Source organism: Gadus chalcogrammus, chromosome 23 (genome assembly GCF_026213295.1).
Source record: "Gadus chalcogrammus isolate NIFS_2021 chromosome 23, NIFS_Gcha_1.0, whole genome shotgun sequence".
Taxonomy (NCBI): Eukaryota; Metazoa; Chordata; class Actinopteri; order Gadiformes; family Gadidae; genus Gadus; species Gadus chalcogrammus.
The window spans coordinates 6,634,384-6,658,668 of NC_079434.1; the positions used below are offsets into that span (position 1 = coordinate 6,634,384).

Below are 24,285 nucleotides of genomic sequence, written 5' to 3' on the forward strand. Positions count from 1 at the left end.
GTGTGTGTGTGTGTGTGTGTGTGTGTGTGTGTGTGTGTGTGTGTGTGTGTGTGTGTGTGTGTGTGTGTGTGTGTGTGTGTGTGTGTGTGTGTGTGTGTGTGTGTGTGTGTGTGTGTGTGTGTGTGTTTATGAGTGTGTGTGTGTGTGTTTGCCTGTGTGTGTGTGTGTGTGTGTGTGTGTGTGTGTGTGTTTATGAGTGTGTGTGTGTGTGTGTGTGTTTATGAGTGTGTGTGTGTGTTTGTGTGTGTGTGTGTGTGTGTGTGTGTGTGTGTGTGTGTGTGTGTGTGTGTGTGTGTGTGTGTGTGTGTGTGTGTGTGTGTGTGTGTGTGTGTGTGTGTGTGTGTGTGTGTGTGTGTGAGTAGGAAGCAGAAGGACAGAAGGGACCGTTCACTGTGGTCTACAAATTTGAATCCATAAAGAGGAAAGAAGTCTTTCAAATTATTTTGGGTTGTTCAGCCAGCTTTAAGATGACCTGGAACCCCAGCCTTGTTTTCAGAACAGCTTTCTCCTCTAAAGTAAGATGTTGTATATTATTTTCTTTTATGCATACAAAAGTTAATTCAAAAAGTTTGCCTGGTGTGTTTAAATATCTCCAAGAACAAGAAAGTGAGAAAGGAGAGGACTCACTATGAATTTAAGATCAGAAGCAAGAGGATTTCTAGCTCTCCTTTTGTCAATACCAGGTTGGTTAATTTACATTGTGAACATTTTGTTCAATAACATGACAACCAAGCACCTGGAATGAGGAGGGGGTTAGGGTTATTTACAGCATGTTGAAGATATTTACTATCATTCGATAGTAAATAGAACATTAAAGAATCACCCTCTAGAACGATGTGTTTGGTTAAACAGTCCACTAACTTGGAGAACACTCCACTTTATTCAGTTATGGCTCATTAGTCATTGGAAAGTACCACTAACTTCAAGTTATAAACAGCCTATCGTAGGGTAAGAACTTCACTGGTTTTGGATCACAGTACACTGAATTATTTTACAGAATATATATCTGCATTTTATATTTTTGCCCCTTTGCTTGTTGCTAGGCAAACCTGAACTATTTACAAGATCAAAGGGTTATTTTTTTATTTTTTGGAAAACATAGTTGTTAAAGCTACGGCTTTTCTCCCATGAATCACATGCATCATGATTTAGAAATGGCATATCAATCTTCTGCTGAAATGTTGGAATTCTGATTCAGTTGTATGGTAGACACTGCATGACATCTCCTGTTCTCTCTCCTCTCTCCTTCTACCCTCTATTCTCCTTGTCTTATCTCCTCTTTATGCCTCCTCTCCTCTCCTTGACTTCTCTCCTCTATTTGTCTCCTTTCCACTCATTCTTCCAAAATATAAAAAGTATTTTTACTTTATACCAAAACTTATTTGAAAAGAAAAATATTATGATGTTCTGGAACATTCCTGTAACAGCTCAGTGGTCAGCATGTATCTGTAGTTTCCATCCCCACCCACCAGCCTCCATCTCTTTATGTATCTTCTGCTCTGTTCATCAGGTGAATCTCTGTGTCTTGTTTATTCTCAATGAGATGTCTTTGTTTTTTCACAGCACTTCATGGTGATGGTGACTGGAGTGTTACTTACTCATCTAGTAATGTCTGCGCTTTAAGAGGAGCAATGGTTTACCTCCGCAGTTATGTACAGTACCAGCCTACCACAGATAATACACTGTGGTTTACGAAAGTATCCAACAAGCAGCTAGTTGATCTAGAACACAATGCAGACTATACAGGTCGTGTTGAGTCCAGCTGTAGTGAGGACAGATGTACCCGGTCCAGATGTCATGGAACATGTACCCTGAGAATCAACGACCTGAGACAGAGTGACTCTGCTGTCTACAAGGTTAGGTTCACAACAAACCAACCAGGTGGGGAATATACTGGTGACCCTGGAGTGACGTTATCTGTAACAGGTAAACTATGATGAGTCTAGTGAATGTCTGTGTGCGTGTTTGTGTGTGCTGGTGTGTGTGTGTGCATAAAGTGTGTGTATGCATGCGTGTGAAAATCTGCGTGTTTTTGTGCAGAGAACCGTGAACCTTGCCCCTCTGACCCCTTTCCCCATCGCGAAAAGAGGAGACCACTGGGTTATCTTACTGTGTGCTCTCTCTCTATAGCACTGCAAAAGTAAGCTACGACAATTCCAGCTCTAAAACAATAATATGCTAGTCCAGCAATAGCAATCCATCCCTTTCGAAGGGTACAAACATTAAGTTGCTTATGTGTTGATTGTAAAATATAGAATAAATTAAAAAGATAAGAATATATATAGAATATCTTAGAGGGCCCTGACAGTTCCTGTCTATGGGCCCTATTTTAACGGTCTGAAACGCAAGTGAGAAGCGCCAAGCGCAAGTAGCTTTGTGGGTGGTTCTACGGCGATGTCGCTAGTTTACCGGCGCATAAGATGACTCTTGCGCCCGGCACATATCGAAAAAGGGTTGATCTGAAATAGCCTAATTACCCGTAGGTGTGGTTTGGGCGTAACGTACAATAAACCAATGAGAGTGCCAGCTCCCGTCCCCTTTAAGATCCATGAGCGCATTTGAATCTGACGAGTTGATACCGTATTTTGACAGCGCGTATGCAGTCTCCGATGAGACAGATGCACATGAATTTCAAACTGCAAATGTCTCAGTTAATGGCCAAATAATATGGCCTCATTCACACATGGAATAAGGTTTTCTTCCACAACTTCAGAAATACTGAGTCCTCAAATAAATTTCGGCAAAGAAACGTATATGATATAACATGATATGCGGTAACTGTGGTTCTATTTAATGATGTATGCAATACATTATAAAGATTGTTTCTTATCAGTATTGTATGCATTATCGTTATCGACTTGTGTTCCTAATATGCATGTGTCCCCCCGTTAATATACATTGCCATGGACTGTATTATGCGTTACGTGTTTAGTTTGCGTGTGTTTAAACAGATGGATGCACACACGCGCGCGTGGGTGTGTTACACATACACACATGCACACCCGCATTCATTCATTCTTTTTAACAATCACTCGCAGTAAAACAATGTTTTCTCACGATCAAATACTCATCAATCCTAAAAGTTATGGGCATGTACACGATGTCTGTGTCAAGAAAATATGTGTTTGCTGTACGGTGTTTGCAGATGCATTGATTTAAAAGTACAACTTATTACCACTGTATCAGCTGTTCTTTCCCAAATAATTTACCAAGAATGTGTGGCTAGGTAGATGAGAGAAGCAAAGTGTATGCGCGAGGTGCAAAAGCAACATTATGCATGCGCCCTTAGCATCTGAACAACGCGCCACTGACTTTAAACCAGGTGTTTCCTGGTTTGTGGCGCAAGTGGTTTCTGAACTGCAAAATAGCACCAGGGAACGTTTGCGGCAGAACACGCCTCCTCCTTCGCCGAGCCGCCCCTTGGCGCGCAAGATCATTCCGTAATTTACCGACGCGTGGCACAGGAGGCAAAAGAAAGCTCTGCGTCAGTTGCAAACTAGCAACGACACATGCGCCAGTGAGTAAGTCAATTGCGCCGGATGCAAGACAGGGCCCTATGTGTTTGTTACCTTTGTTTATTTTATAATTGTGTGTCATTTGTTCTCACACCCAGACCTCCAGGTGAAGGTGTCCTTTCCTTACCCAACTGATCCTACCAGGGCAGAGCTGGAGTGTCACAGTATGTGTGATCTAGCTAGTGACACTCCCTACATCTGGTTCAGAAATGGACATAATGTAGGACAGGGAGTGAAATACAGGGTCTACATTCAGTCTGGAGACTGCTTCTCATGTGCCGTTGAAGGATCCGATCTCCGATCTCCTTCAGTGTGTAAGTCCACTCCAAACTGACATGATGCCAGATGTATTGGAAATTCCATCAGTATATGTATGAATTACATGAGTGTATGAACTACATGTTGAATTACTATGAATGGACCCAAACTGCCGGTATTTTATGTAATTAATGTGATGCAACTGTCAACAGACGCTCCGAAGACCCCCTCATTGACTGTGAGTCCCTCTGCTGAAATAGGGGAGGGCATTTCAGTGACTCTGAGCTGCAGCAGTGATGCAAACCCCGCAGCTAACTACACCTGGTTCAAGAACAACCAGCCTCTGCTCTGGGAAACAAATCAACCTCATACCTTCCCCTCGGTCCGCCCTGAAGACGGAGGAACATACCTCTGTCACGCAGAGAACCAATATGGACATATGAGCTCTCATTCGCTATTCTTTGATGTCCAGTGTGAGTTCAATATCTGAATTATATGTAAAAATTACTGTAAAATGTAGAACTTCATACCTCACAGTAATGCATGAATACTACTTATTCATGTATTACTGCTGGCCCTGTAAACAACACTGACTAACTTATCATACTGGCATTGCAGTTGCTGCTAAACTCGGTCTCATAACTTTAGGATGGATAAATTGTTATTTTGTGTTCATGACAGATGCTCCAAAGACCCCCTCAGTGACCCGGTTTCCAACTGGTGAAATGGAGGTTGGCAGATCAGTGACACTAAGCTGCAGCAGTGATGCCAACCCAGCAGCTAACTATACCTGGTTCAAGGAACATCAAGACTCAGTGAAGGAATTAGGACAGAACTACACCATCATTAATATCACATCTGAGCTTGGAGGAAACTATTACTGCCAAGCTCATAATGCAATCGGACATCATAATTCCACTTTTTTGCTCATTAAAGGTAATGGTTTATTTAAGGCACACACAGCTTCCATACCGTCAAAAGAATATAGTTAAACATTGTGCTACTTATACTGCAGTGTGTTATTAGTGTTTGAAATAATTGTCATATGTTCTAGTGATATCCGTATTATCAGAGACAACAATTGTAGCTGTAACAACGATTGGTGTCTTACTGGCCACCCTACTCCTCCTCGTCTTCTGGATGAGGTGAAATATTGAAATTTTCCATTCCTTAAATTCCCCTATTGCCTCTTCATCTCTGTTCTCTTCTCCAGAAGAAAGAGGGCCTCCAGAAAATCATGTGGACAGGGAGAAAGGCCAGATACCGTTGAGGAGGTGAGACACAGGAAGTCATTTATTAAGGCCCCGTTCACACAAAGCCGAAATGGGCGAAACCGTTACGGTTTCGATCTATCCGGTTTCGAAGTATCTCCGTAAAGACGAAGCCAAGCGAAACCGGGTAGATCTGTAGAAACGCTGTAGTACACATTCCAGGCCCATAAGGGGCGCTGCTTCTGGTACAGAAATCCAGAAGAAATGAAATAAGAAGAAGAGGCGAGCATGCGTATAAAGGCTGCCCTTATGCGCATGCGATTTCTGAGACTCCGCGGGCTTAAGAGCCATTGGCTAGGAGGTCGAGGGGTGGGGCGATGACGTCATGGTTTGCGGTTTCAGTCGGTTTCAGGCGTACACACGAATCCAAAACGAAACCGGGTAGATTTGAAACTACCTCCGAGGGTGGTTTCAGAAGTTTGCGGTTTCGGTCAGCGGATTCGCCGGCTTCGTGTGTACGGAAGGCCGAACCGTACAAGACCTTTGCGGTTTCGCCATGAAATCGGCTTCGTGTGAACGGGGCCTTAGACACACGTTGGAAATGCCCTGAGGTCAATCAGTTGTTTCGGTTTATCAACTGATTTAGGAGCCAACATTGTTGATAAAGCATAATTTCTAGATCATGATATGATGGTATCGGTTAAAGTCAAAATATGTGTTTTAAAATGTTGGCGTTTGTGGTCACCTGCTAATTTCTTTCGACCGTCCAATCCTGGAAGGGAGAATCTCTCTGGTAATCAATTTTGCTGTCTGCTGTTTAATCCAATTTGGTAAAATCGATTCTTACAGATTAGGATTTAATGGCAGACAGCAAAATTGATTACCAAGCAGATTTTTGACAGTTCTCTGACAACATTTGAAACTTTTAAAAGATTAGTAGTAGCAAATACAAAACGTTGATGGATCAAACATGGTACAAAACAAAGCTATACCAAAGCTAAAATCGTTTCAAACATTGATGGCATTCTATGTTCTCTCACATTAAAAGGTTGCTAATTACAACCTAAGCACTTCACTATTCACTACTCAGATATGTCCTTTGACTCAGAGTTGCCTATTAGCTCTGGATAAAATGGCCACTCCATCATTGAGAGTTTCTAACAGGACAGAAGAAACAGCTCTGAGCTGGGTGCACATCAGATAATGAACTTGCCAGCTTGTTGCATTCCATGAGCCTAAACAAGGCTACTGGCCTGTATGGACTTCCTACCAGGTTGATTAGGGACAGTACTGAAATCACTGCTATTGAATGGTCAATGCTGGAATGGTCCTGTTAGATCTATAGAAGGCTATTGATACAGTAGACCGCAGCATGTTGTTTATAAACATATAAAAGTTGAATTGTGGGATACCCCAGGGATCTATTCTTTGCCCGGTTTCATATTTGATCTATGTCAATGATATATATGATATGATGTACTTTTAAGCACTAATCTCCATCCATGATCATCATCAACGTGCTCCTTCATCATTAGTATTGTTTGTATGCTTTCACTTTGTTGAAACCTGACACTTTGTTATGGTGTGATCATCTGCAAAACAAAACTTTAGTTTAATTAATTATCAGTCTTGGATATAAGAGTAAATACTTGATAAGGAGACGTTTGCCAAAAAGGTGACATCTAGGGTGAGATCTAGGGTGAGATCTACAGGACAAACTGGGTTCTGGTGAGACTTCTGCAAGTTAGTAGAAAGAGAAGATTGGAGAGTGGAGGTAATGATGTGTAATTTTGTTTCAAAGAAGTTGATATGTTGTTCAAAGATAAAACTGTTTTAAGTGCGCAACGGTCGGAGGAAACCTTGCAGGAATGAAGTGAGGCCTACAGAGACCTGCATGGTGGAACCACTAGTAACCACCAAGGATCTCAGATGAACCAGAAATACATGACTTTCAGGACTGTCTTCAAGAAGTGTTAGGTGTTTTCTAAACATTCTCTTCTGACCTCACTCCCCGATAGCCACTTCCTGGTCCCGTGTATGAAAACCTCTCAGATTTGAACAATCGAATGGTTCCTGCAGCACAGAGAGAACCAATAGAAGTGCAGGATGACCTTCACTATGCGATCATCCACCACTCTGTCTCAGAGAACCAGGAAGTGCCTCGCTGTTGGGTTGGCTCTCGTCTCCAATCAGACCAGACAGATGCAGTCTTTTACTCTGAGGTCAAAAATTAAACGACCCAACGCTGTCCGTGGGTAAGCTTCTCTTGGTATTTCTAAAGAGGCAACATAATCGACGATGTGGGACTTCATCAATCCAATTAGTCTGTTTCACAGGGCGACTGAAGTTCTTTCTTCTTTTCAGAGAGTGACCAGACAGAGGCGGCACAAACCTCAGGGTTGTACAGCACCTTCAAAAAGCACCCCAGAGATTGAACCAGTTGTGGCAGAAAGATTTAAATAGTGGGACTAGATAGTTTAACAGGACAATACGCTGGCTGAATATCCTATTGGACTTTATTACCTGGACAGAATTGAGATTTTTATTGTATCAATGTTTGAGAAGTAGGATAAACAGTAGATTTCATCATTGAATTCCCCTGATCTCATTCATTTCTTGGTTATATAAGTCAGAGCTTGACAAGAGATCAAGAGATGAATATGTATATTAATGATCTCAGTCAGGTCGTGGTTATTGCAGAGAGAAGCATGTGTGACCAGTCTGAAACTTTCATGAGACAAATCTGAGAAGTATGAGCCCAAGCAGAAATTGTAAGATTTTATGTCCAATGTCTCCTCCTTGTCTGATTAATTTCTCTAAAATGTGCCACCGAAGCTATGTATGAGAAGCTAACACAACAGATATTTGAGAACCAATTTAATTATTATTACATTATTTGACTTTATGTAGCAATGTCTGTTTGTTCTGCCCCCACAATTTGTTTTTGCTCTAGACGTCTAGTGGTTGATAATGGCATTGCATGAGTGAGTTGTGTTTTGGCCCTTCTGTGTTACCATGTTACCTAGTTTAAAGGGGTAGTTCGGAATTTTGGACATAGGGCCTGATTCCCAAGTGAGCTTTGGCATTCTTTATCACTGGAGACAGTTTTCAACACATTCAGTCCTTCTAGTTGCAGAGTTCGCTCGTGCTAGGCTAGCGCACGTCAACGGGCAATGCTAGCCTGCTATTAAAAACAGTGTTACCCACTCCACAGTACACCCGAGGTAAATCAATTATAACGACAGACTATAAATTTAAATGTCTGTTTATAGAATAATGTTAGAAATAAAACCAACCTTGCATTGCATTTTGAGGGAATTGCTGGGTCACAGCAGCAGTGTTATATTCCTGGTAGTAGGCTCCATGGTAGTAGGCTACGGCAGCGGCGGACTGATACCTTGGTTACCGGCTCTAGTTTGTTTACCTGCCGCTGTCATTGCTACAAACGCAGAGTACAGTGAACGAAGGAATTCTATTAGCGTATTCAATTAACAAGATATGGGCACGTTTGGAGGACTTAGCGATGCATCTGCTTTTGAAGACGATTATGACGAATTTGTTGTATCCAACGAACCGTACATGTACGAGCCGGTGTTTTGATGTCCAAGCCAGCAGCAACAAGCCACAGTTGAGTCCTTTCTGGATCTCGCACTGGAAATTGGTGGAAACTTTGTGGTGCCCATCTGTAGCGTATATTTCTACAATTTCTAAAAGCACACTGAACCACCATGTTGCCTAGTCGTTCAATTGCGCTTCTGTCCCAAGCTTCTCTGTTTAGGTTCTTGTGTCGTGATTCGGTTACAAAACTAACCGGCGCATAGTAAAATTCCGCTTCTGCTGAGAAAGTAGTCCCTCGATGATTCATGCGATGCAAGGTTAGTTTTATTTCTAACATTATTCTATCAACACACGTCAAATCAACACCCCCGAGTGTGAACCAGTAGCCCCAGCAGGATTTAAACAATGGGACTGAGTAAAGTGTCTCATTTATTCGATTTGAGATCATCTAAAGGTGCTTGCACACCGCCTCGCTGCCGGAGGGTTCAGTGCGGCGGTGTGAAGGGCCAGACGTTTTCCATAGCGGCTGCTACTGCTGCTGCTGCAGCTGCTGCCGCCTGGCGTCTGCCGCCGAACGTTTCAACAAGGGGAAAGCTGAGCGGTAGGGCAAAATCTGTGCGTGTTCACGTGGGCGGCAACCGTTTCCTGGTTTTCAGCCGCTTTTGTAACCGCCTCCCCTCTGCCACCCTTCCCTCATTGAAATGAATGGAGGCGGTGAGTAGCCGCGCGGCGGTGTGACAGCAGCTTCAGGGAGAAGATGATCCTGTTATGGCTTTCGTTGGAGCAAGCTGCACAGAAGTTTGCAGTCCAGGCCAGTGGAGCCGCTCATGCTCAAAGATTTGTCTCGCAAAGCTCTATCCCAAACGTTCAAAGGACATGCCCATCAAAGCCTATGTAATCATGACTTACCAGAGCAATCGCTCATTAGCAAGACCAGAGTTCTTCAGGCTGTTCAGTGTGAAGAGCAAACCATTCCCGTACTATCTCAGAACTTGCTCTGGCATCATAGAAACATCCGGCTAGAGGGCAGAAGGATTTGAAATTGAGTCACTGGACGGCACAGTTCTCATTTCACTCCCACCACTCATTGAGTGTCATGAGATCCCGAATAATCGGTCCGAGATTCCAACACCGAACGCTGTTCTTCATCAGCCTCATCTCCATCACATTGCCGAGCACATTCCTGAACTGGACCCAGAGGCAGAAATACTATGTATCAATGTCTAGCCATAGGCTACAGTGCCACCCCATTGTAGATATAGGGACCTGCCTCTGTATTCATAGACTATAGCTCTAAATCTCTGTTATCGATTTGTCATACCTGTTTAGGTGGCTAGGCTAACGACCGTCACCGGAGCAAGTCCGGCTGTTTTCAAAAGCATCTGTCATTTCAAAAGCAACAACAAGCAGATCGCACATATCCTAACAACAGAACTGACAAGAGAAACTTATAAATCCCTTTATTTACGGCGTTATATTGTGATATAGTGTCAATAAAGACCAAATATATATAGCTTTACATTTACAGCAATACTTGCCGTGAAATTATAGGGAGGAGGCGGGGCGTGCTGGTGTCATACACCATTGTTGGGAATGGCATTTACCGTTCCTGAACGGCATATTCCATGGTATGTCAGTGTTCGCGGTGGCACATGCCACAGACATCAATTAATCAATTAATTAATCAATCAATTGATGACGTGAATTTGAAAGTAGCCAATCACATTGGATCTTGCGTGATGCTTACATTATCAATAAAAAAACTCACTTCATCGACTTATTCTGATACGATACTGTGTTGTCTCCATCTATGGTCATGTTTGCCTGAGGCAGGCCTAGTCATAACACACTTCTACATTGAGTTGGGTTTAGGTATGCAATAATAAACAGACAAAAAATAAAATGTTCATCACTTCACTTCACAACATTTTTTGTAAAAGAATAAACCATTAGAATTGTGCTGTACCACACCCTGGGGACAGCAACCCTATGAGAGGTAAGACTCAAGTTACCAGACTAGACCTAAGAGGAAACTATGAAACACTATGGTGCACGTAGTATAACCACAAACATGTTGTTGAATGTTCTAGTCACAGTAGTTTCCTGGCATTAACTTACAGCTGACGCTTCTGAAGAAGACTGCAGGAAGTGGTCGAAACATGTCAGGTACAAACAAATGATTACTAGTCTGTTTGCATGAACGTACAAGTATATATATTAAGTTAGACTAAATGAACTTTTTTGTCTTAGTTCCCAGGCATTATGTTAATTCTGATGCCTTTTCTTTGTTTGTTCTTTCCATTTATTTGGCTCAGTTTACTGCATGATGAACTGGAAACGATTAGCTTCCTCCTCAAATTTCTAAACAATAGAGTCTGAGCTGATTACCCCTCAACTGTACACAATAAATCTATTATCTCTATACTATAGATAATAGACAGTCGTTGGTGTTAGTTTTATTTCTAACATTATTCTATCAACACACGTCAAATCAACACCCCAGAGTCTACACCAACGACTGCAGAAGCACAAACACAGACATTACATACATCAAGTATTCTTTATATGGACAATACCAACTCATCAGATCAGTTAGAGTCTGAGCTGGCCACCAGACTGGTGCAGGCGGAACTGCCTTGATCTCAACATCACCAAAACAAAATAACTAATAAAAGACTTCCGTAAGGCCCCCTCTACCTTCCCTTCGTCATAACTATCAAACCAAACATCCTTCACATTTAGCGTGCAAACCTTATGAAAGTACAATGCACATTTCTCGCTAAAAATGTTTACATAAACACTTTTAATGGCGTTTCTATGTAACTATTTCAACCCAGAATAAAGAGTAAGATGTCCGCCATGTGCTTCCGTGCAAGCGTCACGCGTAGGCGGGTTGAACCATTTTTGTGACACACAATGAACAAGCGTCAGGTTAGGCGCGTTACTCGCATAATCCGACGCGCGTAACGCGTTCAGTGTGGCCGCACCATTAGGTGCGTCGAACCATTTTTGTGACACACAATGATCAAGCGTTACGCACGTAACGCGTTCAGTGTGGCCGTACCTTTAGTCTTCAATCTTTTTTTGTTCTTTATTTATTTATCCTCCACTATGGAGTTACTACTATTTATTCACTAGGCTTAGCAAGGATTTTTTTTTTTATCTACCATGTCTAGTGTGGGCTGATGGTGTGTGTGTGTGTGCGTGTGTGCATGTGTTTGTTTATTGTATGTACTGTTGAGTATGGATACACCCTGCTGCTCCTCCACATATATAGTTCCTAATGGAAAAATAAAGTTATATGAATTGAACCAGACTATACTAATGGGGAATATATGAAACACTATGGTATGTGTGTGTGTGTGTGTGTGTGTGTCTGTCTGTCTGTGTTTGTGTGTGCATATGTTAACCTGCCTGCCTGCGTGTGTGAGAGTAAGGAGAAGGACAGAAGAGATAATAAAATAGCTGAAGATAAAATATAAGAAAAAAATAACGTTTTTCTACGATAGGCCCTGTAGTTCCCTTCTGTTCATTCTGCTGTGAATCAAGGAGGGAAGAGGAAGGAAGTCTGTCAATGTTTGGTGTCTGTTCAGCTCACTGCATGAAATGGAACCACAGACTAGAAGTCAGACCAGCTTCCTCCTCTACAGTAACGCTTTACTGTTATTTATATTGTTATCTAATCAAATTCATAGAGTTTTCCTTCTATCAACTTTTTAATCGTGTTTTCGACCTGCAGATGTGTTTTATTTTGTGGACTCACTATGAATTTAACATCAGCAGCAAGAGAATTTCTAGCTTTCCTTCTGTCAGTACAAGGTTGGTTAATTTACATTGTGAACATTTACGTTGAAGATAGAATAATAGTATAGTGTAAATATAAAAGTATTTTTCAGTTATTGTTCATTAGTCATTGGAAAATACCACTTCACTGAACTGATTTTAAGATCACAATACTCGTATTTCATATTTGAATGAATATATATTTGCATCTGAGATTTGTTGACTGTTTCCGTGTTCCTCTGCAAACCGATATTTACAACATCGGAGAGTTAATTTAGTTACTTTAACCCTTTTTCAAAAAAGATAAATGTCAAAAGCCACAGTTTTCCCCTATTTATTCTGTAAATGTTGATTCAGACATGGCATATCGATCTTCTGCTGTGATGTTGGAATTACTTTTCAATGTAATTGTAGACACGGCATGCCATTTCCTGTCCTCTCTCCTATCTCCTGCTTACCTCTCCTCTCCTTGTCTTCTCTCATCTTCTTGTCTCCTCTGGTTTCCTTCTCTGCTCTCTGCTCTACCTTTACTCTTCTCCTCTCGTTACCTTGTCTCCTCGCCACTAATCCAACTTCCTCTCCATGTCCCAAATCCTTTCCTTGCCTCCTCTCCTCTCCTCCTCTACTCTACATTCCTTGTCCCCACTTCTAAGTTATAGCAAAGCTTATAGTCACTAAACACAGCCTAGCAGCCGACACTACCATAATTCCTCAACTGTTAGTGTATGTTGTTCAGTTAGTGTAGTGTCAATTTCGGTATTTCAGGGGAGGGGTTGAACTTGATACCCCCCTTGGCTACTCCATTGGTGTCACACGTTGTTCTGGAATGTTCCTCTCACAGCACAGTGGTCAGCATGTATCTGTAGTTTCCATGTCCACCCACCAGCCTCCATCTCTTTATGTATCTTCTGATCTGTTCATCAGGTGAACCTCTGTGTCTTGTTTATTCTCATTGAGATGTGTTTGTTTTTTCACAGTGCTTCAGGGTAATGATGACTGGAGAGTTACGTACTCATCTAGTAATGTCTGCGCTTTAAGAGGATCAACGGCTGACATCAGCTGCACTTTTGACTACCCTGACGACGTACAGTACCGCCCTACCACAGTCACAACACTGTGGTTTTCTAAAGGAGACAAGTATCAGCCAGTTGATCTGGAACACGATACAAACTACAGAGGTCGTGTTGTATACAGCTGTAAAAGGATCAGGTGCTGGTCCAGATGTCATGGAGCATGTACCCTGAGTATCAGAGACCTGAGACATAGTGACTCTGCTGTCTACAAATTTAGGTTTGCAATAAATCAACCAACTCCAGTCCCTCAAGTGAAGTTATCTGTTACAGGTAAACTTGGATTACCAATGTGTGTGTGGGTGTGTTGACATTGTGTGTGTGTGTGTGTGTGTGTGTGTGTGTGTGTGTGTGTGTGTGTGTGTGTGTGTGTGTGTGTGTGTGTGTGTGTGTGTGTGTGTGTGTGTGTGTGGTTGTGTCCATTGTGTACTATGTTATATAGAATAATTTTGCACAATTTGTTCTCGCACCCAGATCTCCAGGTGAAGGTGTCCTTTCCTGACCCTAACGACCCTACCAGGGCAGAGCTGGAGTGTCACAGTATGTGTGGTCTAGCTCCCTACATCTGGTTCAGGAATGGACAGAATTTAGGACAGGGAGTGAACTACAGGGCCTACATTCAGTCTGGAGACAACTTCTCATGTGCGGTTGAAGGATACGAACGTCTCCGCTCTCCTTTAGTGTGTAAGTCCACTCCGCTATACACTGACATGTTACTATGAATTAGTGCAGAGCCCATTCAAAACATGCCTGCTCAGAACGAGCCAATTGCTTGGCCGTCTGTATTGATGCCTGCAGCTTTCTCGAGTAGTCAACACTTCACTTCCTCAGCTCTCAGCAATATGCATGCCGAGCTGTATGCGTGAAGTGGATCAGATGACCTGTCTTAGGGATATACAGAGGACATTCTTACAGACTGTGACAACCCGGCTGTGTAATTGCCCCGCCTCCCCCAAATCAGGACACACCTCTATCTTTAAAGCCGTAAAAGGCCCGTTTATTTAACACAAAGAATAAGATGTGTTGGGAAGCTCCCAACACAAAAGAAGAAAAACAAAAGTCTTGGCTCCGTGAGTCATGGCAGACAGGTGTGTCCGTAAAGGTAAAGGTAAAGTTATGGTTGGACGTCAACGGAACGCAAGGGGCTTTACGGACCCATTACATCCATGCCAACCCTCCTTGCGTCCACCACAAGGGCCTGACATACGCCTCCCAAAAGTTTTAACCTTGCGTCAGGGCGACGCAGCATCAAGGGCTGTGATTGGTCTGCTAACTACATCATTTCCGGCAATCATCTTTCCCGGTTCCCACTTCCCTTAACATCGCCATTTTTCGGTTTGCTTTGTGCACGTTTTTGTAAGAAAATAGAAGAAAGAATGGATAGTGTATTGGCTTAACCTCAATGTTTCGGTTGTGTCTCATTGACAAGCCATTGATTGTACGTTCTCAACACGGAGGAATACCGGTGTCTCGTTATCCGACTCGAAATTGGGTTCAAGAGATGTTGATCAAATAACGATGATTTATTTTTTAATAAAATGTTAAAAAGGTATGAAACTATTTTGTATTGTTAGTTCAGGATCACGCCAGGCATCACATTCACGTTCATGTTTGCGTTTGCGTTTGTGGTCAATGATGGTATGCGCAAGCGCCGGAACCCCTCGTTCTCCAGTCCTCATTTCGGCACACCTTTATCCTCAACTTGACCTATAGCGCTACACTCCTACATCTAGTTTGATCTTTATTGAATCTTGTCCAAATTAGTCACCAGTGAATTCATTGTGCAATGAACCCCAAAACTTCTCCATTTTGTGATTTTCGTTATCAATAATCTGTGATGAATAAATATGTTCATGCTGTTTTTACATCTTTCTATGTGTCTCCAGATGGGCCTCAACACACATATGTGTATTCAAGTCCCTCTGGTGAAATAGAGGAGGGCAGTTCAGTGACTCTGAGTTGCAGCATTGATGCCAACCCAGCAGCTAAGTACACCTGGTTCAAGAACAACCAACCTCTGCTCTGGGAACCATGTCAACCTCATACCTTCCCCTCAGTCCACCCTGAAGACAGAGGAACGTACCACTGTCATGCAGAGAACAAATATGGACATCTGAGCTCTAACTCGATATTCATGGATGTCCACTGTGAGTTGAAAATCTGTCTAATATGTAAACATTTTTGCTTATACGAATATTTAGCTGATGTTCCTGTATTGCTGTATGCCTGTAAAACACTATTACTCATTAATAACTATTGTATTTTGTTAGTTTAAACAGTATGCTGTATTATACTGGCATTGCAGTTGTATGCTATACACAGTTTCGTAACTTGAGGATGAATATTGATCATTTGGGTGCATTACAGACGCTCCAAATTCCCCGACAGTGACCGTGAGTCCCTCAGGTGAATTAGAGGAGGGCAGTTCAGTGACTCTGAGCTGCAGCAGTAATGCTAACCCAGCAGCTAACTATACCTGGTTCAAGGAACATGACATCTCTGTGAAATTATCAGGACAGAACTACACTTTCACTTTCATCATTTCGGATCTTGGAGGAAACTATTACTGCCAAGCTCATAACGCAATTGGACAGCATAATTCCACCTTTTTGTTTATTAAAGGTAAGTGTTCATTTAAAAGGCACAGACACCTTCCAGACAGTCACACAGTTAAACATTGGACAATTTATGTTGCAGTTTGTTATCAGTGTTTGTGATCCACTGACTATATTCCAGTGACATCCTCATCATCACAGAAAGCAATAGTAGCTGTAGCATCCATTGGTGTCTTCATGGTGACCATACACCTCATCATCTTCCTCTGGATGAGGTGAGATATTCTCTCTGTTTCTCATTTCAAATTCCTTCTCTCCTCTGGTTGCTTCTTCATCTCTCTGTTCTCTTCTCCAGAAGAAAGAGGGCCTCTAGAAAAGCATGTGGACAGGGAGGAAGGCCAGATACCGTGGAGGAGGTGAGACACAGGAGGCCATTTATTACTAACCCATCCTTTACTAAGACACACATAGGAACTTACCTGAGGCCACAACACAAGACCACACAAGAAACTTCTAGTTATTTCTTTGTAAGTGTCGTCCTCTGTTGCTCAAGACCTGATGTCAGAAGAGACTGTACATCCTAGTGTCTGTTTCTTTCATAAATAATGTGAAGTTAAACCCTCTGCCTAGCTTGGACAATTCTGAACTGGATAAAACATATATTTACATTTTGCAGCTTTAAACAAATCCTATTTTAGTAGGAGTTTGATATAGACCTCCCAAACAGTATGAGTGTTCTAAACTGCTCCCAAACACACTGACTTATAAATGTGGTAAGAGTCCGATTGCTACAGTCATAATGTATTTTAACAGGAAGAGTTTATCTTACTTAGCTTATCATGGATTCAGATTTACATTTTGACAGTCACATCAAATCAGTTACAAAATCGGCATATTATCACCTTAAAAATGTAGCAAGACTTAGAGGGCTCATGTCCACCGAAGACTTACAAAAACTTGTACATGCCTTTATCACTAGTAAGCTTGATTACTGCAATGGTCTCCTCACAGGTCTCCCAAAACAAACTCTGAGGAAGCTTCAGCTTGTTCAGAATGCTGCTGCTAGAGTTCTAACAAAGACCAAAAAATTTGATCATATTACACCAATTCTGAAATCGTTACATTGGCTTCCTGTAGGTCAGAGAATTGATTTTAAAATCATGTTGCTAACCTATAAATCCCTACATGGTTTAGGCCCAAAATATTTAACTGATATGCTTCCACTACATCAGCCTTCTAGACCACTAAGATCCTCTGAGACCAATCTGTTAATTATCCCCAGAGTAAACACAAAACATGGGAAAGCAGGATTTAGTTACTATGCAACAAATAGCTGGAATAAACTCCCAGAGGATTTAAGACTTGCCCCAACTCTGAGCACCTTTAAAACAAGACTGAAGACTTTTATGTTTGCTATAGCCTTCTGCTAAAATCTTAAATACATTGCACTTTCTAAAAAGCTTTTTAACTTTGCCTCTATTTTTTATTTTAATACTAAAATGCCTTTTTAATTTACCCATTTCTTTGCATATGTTTTTCTTTTACTTATCTATTATTATTTTATTTTATTGTATGACAATGTTTATATGTGAAGCACTTTGAGTCTGCCTTGTGTATGAAAAGTGCTATATAAATAAAGTTGCCTTGCCTTGCCTTGCCTTGCCTTGCCTTGCCTTGCCTTGCCTTGCCTTGCCTTGCCTTGCCTTGCCTTAGCGATCCTAATGTTTTTACAGGAAGCTTGAATCTTCCTGTAAAGAATCTTACCTGGGGATTTTGTTACAAATGTGAAAACTCCAGCAAGCTCTCTGGTAGTTGCCCTTGTGAAGTTCATTCAGTTGTTTGAGTTCAACAACTGATTAACGAGCCAACACTGTTGTGTACAGATAAAGCATAATTTTTAGCGTTAGCATTAGAGATCACTTTTGGCCCCTTAAAAATCCTGAAAGGGCTGCAGGAACAAAGAAAAATCAGTATAATGTTCCTTGAAGAGCTCCCCAAAAGATTGAGAAATTCACACATTAAGGGGGCAGGATTAGTTTCGGGTCGCAGTAGCTCAGAGGTAGAGCAGGTTTACTGCTTACCACACCCTGACATCTCCCGATAAATGTAAATATTACAATGGTGGCTCATCACTTTTCTTCACTAATGCGGTTTTCCCTTTGTCTCAGAGTTGCCCATAAGCCACAAATATGAACACTCTGGCATTGAGAGTTTCTACCAGGACAGAAGAAAAGGCTTTGAGCTGGGTGAAACAGCTGATAATGAACTTGCCAGCTTGTTACGCTCGATGAGCCTAGACAAGGCCATTGTCCCAGATGGACTTCCTGCTAGGCGGATTGGGACAGTACGGAAATCACTGCTCAAAGCAATCCCACTGGAATGGCCCTTTTAGACCTACAGAAGGCTTGGGCCGCATAATTTTGCTGATTCACTTAGAATGTTTAAGGCTAAGTCCAACATTAAATCTGATTTAAATCCTGTTTGACGGATAGATGATGGTGTGCAAGGTAGTAGAGATAGTATAAGATGTCAGCAGTGATGGGAATAACATAGTTAAAAATAATGGCGTTACTAACGGCGTTCCTTTCTTGACTACTCTTCCCATCATTATTACGCTGTTACCGTTACTTCCAAAAAATTTGGTGCATTACTGTAATTTAAGCTGTCTTTTTCATTAGACCATCTAGATCTCTCTATCTTTACTGTTTTCCTTTGGTTAGTGGGCACGAGACAAACACATTAATGATTAAGATGGGCTGAGGTAGAGTCAAATTTCATGGTAAGCCAATCAGATGTAGAGTTGGGCAGGTGTTGTTAACACATGTTCGAAAGCACGCATAGGGCCCTATTTTAACGGTCTGAAACGCAAGTGAGAAGCACCAAGCGCAAGTAGCTTTGTGGGCGGTTCTACGGCGATTTCGCTAGTTTACCGGCACGAAAAATTACTTGCGCCTTGCGCATATCTAAAAAGGGTTGGTCTGAAGTAGCCTAATTATCCGTAGGTGTGGTTTGGGCGTAACGGGCAACAAACCAATGAGAGTGCCATCTCCCATCCCCTTTAAGAGCCATGAGCGCATTTGAATCTGATGAGTTGATATTTTGACAGTGCGACTGCAGTCTCCGATGAGACAGATGCACATGAATTTCAAACGGCAAATGGCTTAGATTATGGCCAAATAATATGGCCGAATTCATACGTGGAGGTTTTCTTCCACAACTTCAGAAATGCTGAGTCGTCAAATACATTTCGGCAAAGAAAACGTATATGATAAAACATATGATATGCGGTAACTGTGGTTCTATTTAATGATGTACGCAATACATTATAAACATTGTTTCTTATCAGTATTGTATGCATTATCGTTATCGACTTGTGTTCCTAATATGCATGTGTCCCCCCGTTAATATACATTGCCATGGACTGTATTGCGTTATGTGTTTAGTTTGCGTGTGTTTAAACAGATGGACGCACACACGTGCGCGCGTGTGTGTTACACATACACACACGCGCGCCCGCATTCATTTACACTCGCGGTAAAACAATGTTTTCTCACGATCAAATACCCATCAATCCTAAAAGTTATGGGCATGTACACGATGTCTGTGTCAAGAAAATATGTGTTTGCTGTACGGTGTTTGCAGATGCATTGATTTAAAAGTACAAATTATTACCGCTGTATAAGCTGTTCTTTCCCAAATAATTTACCAAGAATGTGTGGCTAGGTAGATGAGAGAAGCAAAGTGTATGCGCGAGGTGCACAAGCAATATTGGGCATGCGTCCTTAAAATAGCATCTGAACAACGCGCCACTGACTTTAAACCAGGTATTTCCTAGTTTGTGGCGCAAGTGGTTTCTGAAACGTCAAAATAGCAACCAGGGTACGTTTGCGCCAGAACACTCCTTCCTTTCGCCCAACCGCCCCTTGGGGCGCATGATCATTCCCTAATTTACCGACGCGTGGTGCAGGAGGGAAAAGAACGCTCTGCGGCAGTTGCAAACTAGCAACGACACATGCACTAGTGATCAAGTCAATTGCGCCGGATGCAAGATAGGGCCCATAGTCTGACACATAATGACACAAGTGAGTCAATGAGAAACAGGAATGGCAAACCCAAATAATCCAAAAGAGAATAATTCAACATACAAATGTATTTTAAATTCCGTTAAAGGAGGGTGGAGGTGGGGTCCAAATTCTTTGACACATTTGAGGATTTACGCAATAGCTACTTTACACAGTAACTAGTAACTTTTATAATTTGTAATTGAGTAATTTTTGGGAGAAGTAACTATTAGCTGTAACTTATTTCTTTTTTAAAGTTACTTGCCCAAGACTGGATTTCAGAGAGTTGACTTGTGGGATCCCACAGGGATATATTATTGGCTCTGTTTTATATTTGATATAGGTCAATGATATATATCTGTCGTCCCATCTTGCTTTAAAAAGTCTATCATTGTACCGGTGCCCAAAAATAGTAAACCATCATGTTTGAACGATTACCGTCCAGTGGCCCTGACCTCTGCAGTGATGAAATGTTTTGAAAGGCTGGTGAAAAATTACATCTGCACCTCCCTGCCAAACTCGTTCGACCCCCTCCAGTTTGCTTACAAAGCAAACAGAAGCAGAGACGATGCCATCTCCAACCTGCTAAACACCACTCTTACTCATCTGGATGGTGGGGGGGGGAACTATGTGAGGATGCTGTTCATTGATTACAGTTCAGCTTTCAATACCATAGTCCCCCTCCGCCTGATCGACAAGATGAGGTCGCTGGGGATCAACACCCAAATGTGCAACTGGGTGCTCAGCTTCCTTACTGACCGCCCCCAGGTGGTGAAAGTGGAGGGTGGTGTAACCTCTGGGCCGCTGACCCTCAACATCGGTTCCCCCCAGGGCTGTGTTCTGAGCCCGCTGCTGTACAACATCTACACTTATGACTGCACAGCCTCCGGAAGTTCAACCTCCATCATTAAATTTGCAGACGACACTGTGGTGCTGGGTCTTATCTCTGATAACAACGAGCAGCCCTACCAGAACCAAGTGGCAGACCTGGCACTGTGGTGTCAGTCCAACAATTTGGCCCTAAATATAAAAAAGACAAAGGAAATGGTGGTGGACTTCCGGCGGAAGCAGGACAGCGGGTTCACCCCCCTCATCATCAACGGGGAGCCTGTGGAGAGGGTTCCTAGTTTTAAGTACCTGGGTGTGCACATCACTGAAGACCTAACCTGGACCCTCCACACACAACATGTGACAAAGTCATCTAGGCAGCGACTGTACTTCCTCCGGAGGCTGAGGAAATTCAAGGTCTCCCCTTCCATCCTGAAGACCTTCTACTCCTCAGCTGTGGAGAGCGTCCTCACAGGATGCATCTCCGTCTGGTACGGAAGCTGTACCGCTCAAGACCAGGCCAACCTACAGAGGGTGGTGCGCTCAGCTGAGCGGACTATCAGAGCGTCCCTACCCAACGTGAAGGACATCTACCACAAGAGGGTGGAGTCGAGGGCAAAAAACATCAGGAGGGATGACACACACCCCAATGCCAGCCTCTTCACCCTGCTGCCGTCGGGTAGACGCCTACGAAGCCTTAACTCAAGGACTGAGAGACTTAAGAGAAGTTTTTATCCACAGGCAGTGAGACACTTGAATTCAAATTTTTAATTCAACACCTTATTTTTAAATTTGATTTTATTTACATTTTTTATTTTATCTAAATAAATTAACTAATTTATTTTATTTTATATTTTTATTTATTTTTGCACAGTATGGAGCATTGACCCTTTAACATTTCACTTCAATTTATTGTATGTGACAAATAAAAACACTTGAACTTGAACTATATGAGGTGATAAACTTTCAGCTGTTTTATGTTTTGTAACATGAAATCAAACCAAACCCAACCAGTGCCCCATGATCGGCAGTCTTGTTTGTATAATTACACTGCGGGAATATTGCCATAGCACATGACACTATGTTATGGTGGGGTCATCTGAGAACACAAACTTCTGTTTAATTCATTATCAGTCTGGGATTTAAGAGATTTATCAAGGTGAAGATTTAAAAAGAGTGAGAAGTAGGGTGAGATCTAGAAGACAAACTTGCCGTGTCAGTGCCATCTGCCAGTGAATATAATGAAAAGATTGGTGAATTGAAGTACTGATGGCTAGTATTATTTGAAAGAAGCGAGGAACGGTTTTAGGAGCTAAACCGTTGTAGGTTTTGCTCACTTCAAGGACTTGAAGTGAGGCCTACAGCAGCCTGCATGGTGGGACCACTATTCATCACGAGAGTCTCTAAATGAACCAGAAACGCATGACCTTCAGGTCTGTCTTCCGGAAGTGTAAAGTGTTTTCTAAATGTTCTCTTCTGTCCTGACTCTCCATCAGCCACCTTCTGTTGCTGAGTATGAAAACATCTCAGCTTTGACCAATCGCTTGGCTCCTGCAGCACCGAGAGAACCAATAGAAGAGCAGGATAATCTTCATTATCCCAGCATCCACACCTCTCTCTCAGAGAACCAGGAAATGCCTCGCTGGTCGGCTGGCTTTCGTCTCAAATCAGACCAGACAGATGCAGTCCTTTACTCTGTGGTCAACATTAAGAGACCCAACACTGTCCCTGGGTAAGCTTCTCTCTGTATTTCTAAAGAGGAAATAGACTCTACGTTTTGGGACCTTATCAACCGAATGGATCTGCTTTACAGGGTCACTGAAGTACTGTCTTCTTTTCAGAGAGCGTGAGCAGACAGAGGCAGCAGAAACCTCAGAGTTGTATAGCACCGTCAAAAAATAACCCAGAGATTGAACCAGTTGTGGCAGCAGGATTTAAATAGTGGGTCTAGGTAGATTGTGTGTCTCATCCATTTAGTTTAACAGAACAATATGCTGGCTGCATATACTTGCCACCACTGTTAATACATGATCTGATGACTTTTGAATTTATTTTGACTTATTTACTTGATTGTGAATAATAAATAATAATAATTCATTTTATTTGTTGAGCTCTCTTCATTCTAGCAGAATCTCAGAGTGCTAATACAATTTTTTTTATTTTTAAAAAGTAGGAAATGCCTTTATGAATAAAAAGGTTTTTAGGCCAGTCTTAAAACAGGCTAGTGTTTGTGTTACCCTTAAGTGGTCAGGGAGGCTGTTCCACAGGCTGTCCCACAGGCTAGTGTTTGTGTTGCCCTTAAGTGGTCCGGGAGGCTATTCCACTTGTGATGGCCCCAGCGAGGCCACATCTTATCCAGGGCCTCTTGCTGTGGTGGATGTAGCTCTGCTTCATCACTCCCACCTGCTGGGTACCTGAATGTACTGCACCTGTGAGGGGAGGTCTTAACGGTACCACCTGCTGGTTACCAGGATGTACTGCACCTGTGAGGGGCGGTCTTAACGGTAACACCTTCTGGTTACCTAAATTAACTGCACCTGTTAGGGGAGGTCTTTAGGGACTATACCTGTCTTGGTTGATTAGCTAACCATCTTAGCCATCTCCTGCCTGCACTATAACGTTATTGCATGTTATTATTTACATAGAATTTCCTCTAATTCTCTATTCTTGCCTGTATTTTCTACTTTCCACTCTTCTGTTGACATGCGGATATGTAAATAAATGCAATGTATATATCACCGCAAAAAGAGTCAGCATTACTGGGTTGGAAGCCTCACCCACGATCTTCAATGTGCTGTTCATTAAACACTGCAACTACTGCTGAATACTTAATGCATCACATGCTGCCTCCTACATGCTCTACCCAGGGGCCAGCCCTCGCCGAAGGTATACGGAGTATCTCCGATATGTGTGAACATGTCTGATGGAGCTTATATCCGGCTGTGTGTTGTCTATGTGAAGGGGCCACTCCGGATCATCTCCTGACCCGATTCTCCGGGGATGATCCGGAGTTCATGTGCGAAAGGACTATTAGTGAGACCCAAACAGGAGTGTTTTCTAGTGAACAAGGGATTTGGGGGGCACGTGGCTTTAAATAGGTGTGTTGTTTGGTTCTATTTCATTCAAATGGGATCTTTTCATTCCCGAGCTGGTAACACTTTATAATAACTATCCGTTATAACTAGTTAATAGATCATAAGTAAACTGTTAATGAATGAGTTATTAATGACTTGTTAAGTGTTTGTTAACAGTGTTTGTTAAGGATTTATAATGATGCCTTGTAGATAGTTAATAGATCATTAATAAACTGTTAGTTAACAGTTATAGTGACTTATAAAAGTTAGTTGAGTTATAAATGACTTGTTAACTGTATGTTAATGATTTATAACTATACCATACTATTAGTAATAGATCATAAACAAGCTATTAGTAAATTACTTACTAAT

General features: G+C 42.1%; 2 protein-coding genes across 6 annotated transcripts; both read left to right on the forward strand.

The window, feature by feature from the left end:
- Window positions 1-377: 377 nt before the first annotated feature.
- LOC130376863 (B-cell receptor CD22-like) lies at window positions 378-11,568 on the forward strand. 4 transcript variants are annotated; one of them, XM_056583766.1, is made up of 9 exons: window positions 378-683; window positions 1,564-1,926; window positions 3,614-3,829; window positions 3,986-4,246; window positions 4,455-4,709; window positions 4,828-4,918; window positions 4,987-5,047; window positions 7,003-7,239; window positions 7,349-11,568. In XM_056583766.1, exons 1-8 carry the CDS (start codon window positions 629-631, stop codon window positions 7,216-7,218), a joined length of 1,518 nt encoding a protein of 505 aa, XP_056439741.1. In that variant the 5' UTR covers window positions 378-628; the 3' UTR covers window positions 7,219-7,239; window positions 7,349-11,568. The 4 variants fall into 4 exon arrangements, with proteins under 4 accessions (XP_056439741.1, XP_056439742.1, XP_056439743.1 ...); XM_056583767.1 differs by having other exon boundaries at window positions 378-515; XM_056583768.1 differs by lacking the exons at window positions 4,828-4,918; window positions 7,349-11,568 and having other exon boundaries at window positions 7,003-7,118.
- Window positions 11,569-12,105: 537 nt separating this feature from the next.
- LOC130376862 (carcinoembryonic antigen-related cell adhesion molecule 5-like) lies at window positions 12,106-22,911 on the forward strand. 2 transcript variants are annotated; one of them, XM_056583764.1, is made up of 9 exons: window positions 12,106-12,361; window positions 13,303-13,668; window positions 13,870-14,079; window positions 15,282-15,542; window positions 15,763-16,017; window positions 16,132-16,225; window positions 16,306-16,366; window positions 22,336-22,571; window positions 22,681-22,911. In XM_056583764.1, exons 1-9 carry the CDS (start codon window positions 12,307-12,309, stop codon window positions 22,739-22,741), a joined length of 1,599 nt encoding a protein of 532 aa, XP_056439739.1. In that variant the 5' UTR covers window positions 12,106-12,306; the 3' UTR covers window positions 22,742-22,911. The 2 variants fall into 2 exon arrangements, with proteins under 2 accessions (XP_056439739.1, XP_056439740.1); XM_056583765.1 differs by lacking the exons at window positions 22,336-22,571; window positions 22,681-22,911 and adding an exon at window positions 18,119-20,413.
- The last annotated feature ends 1,374 nt before the right edge of the window (window positions 22,912-24,285 follow it).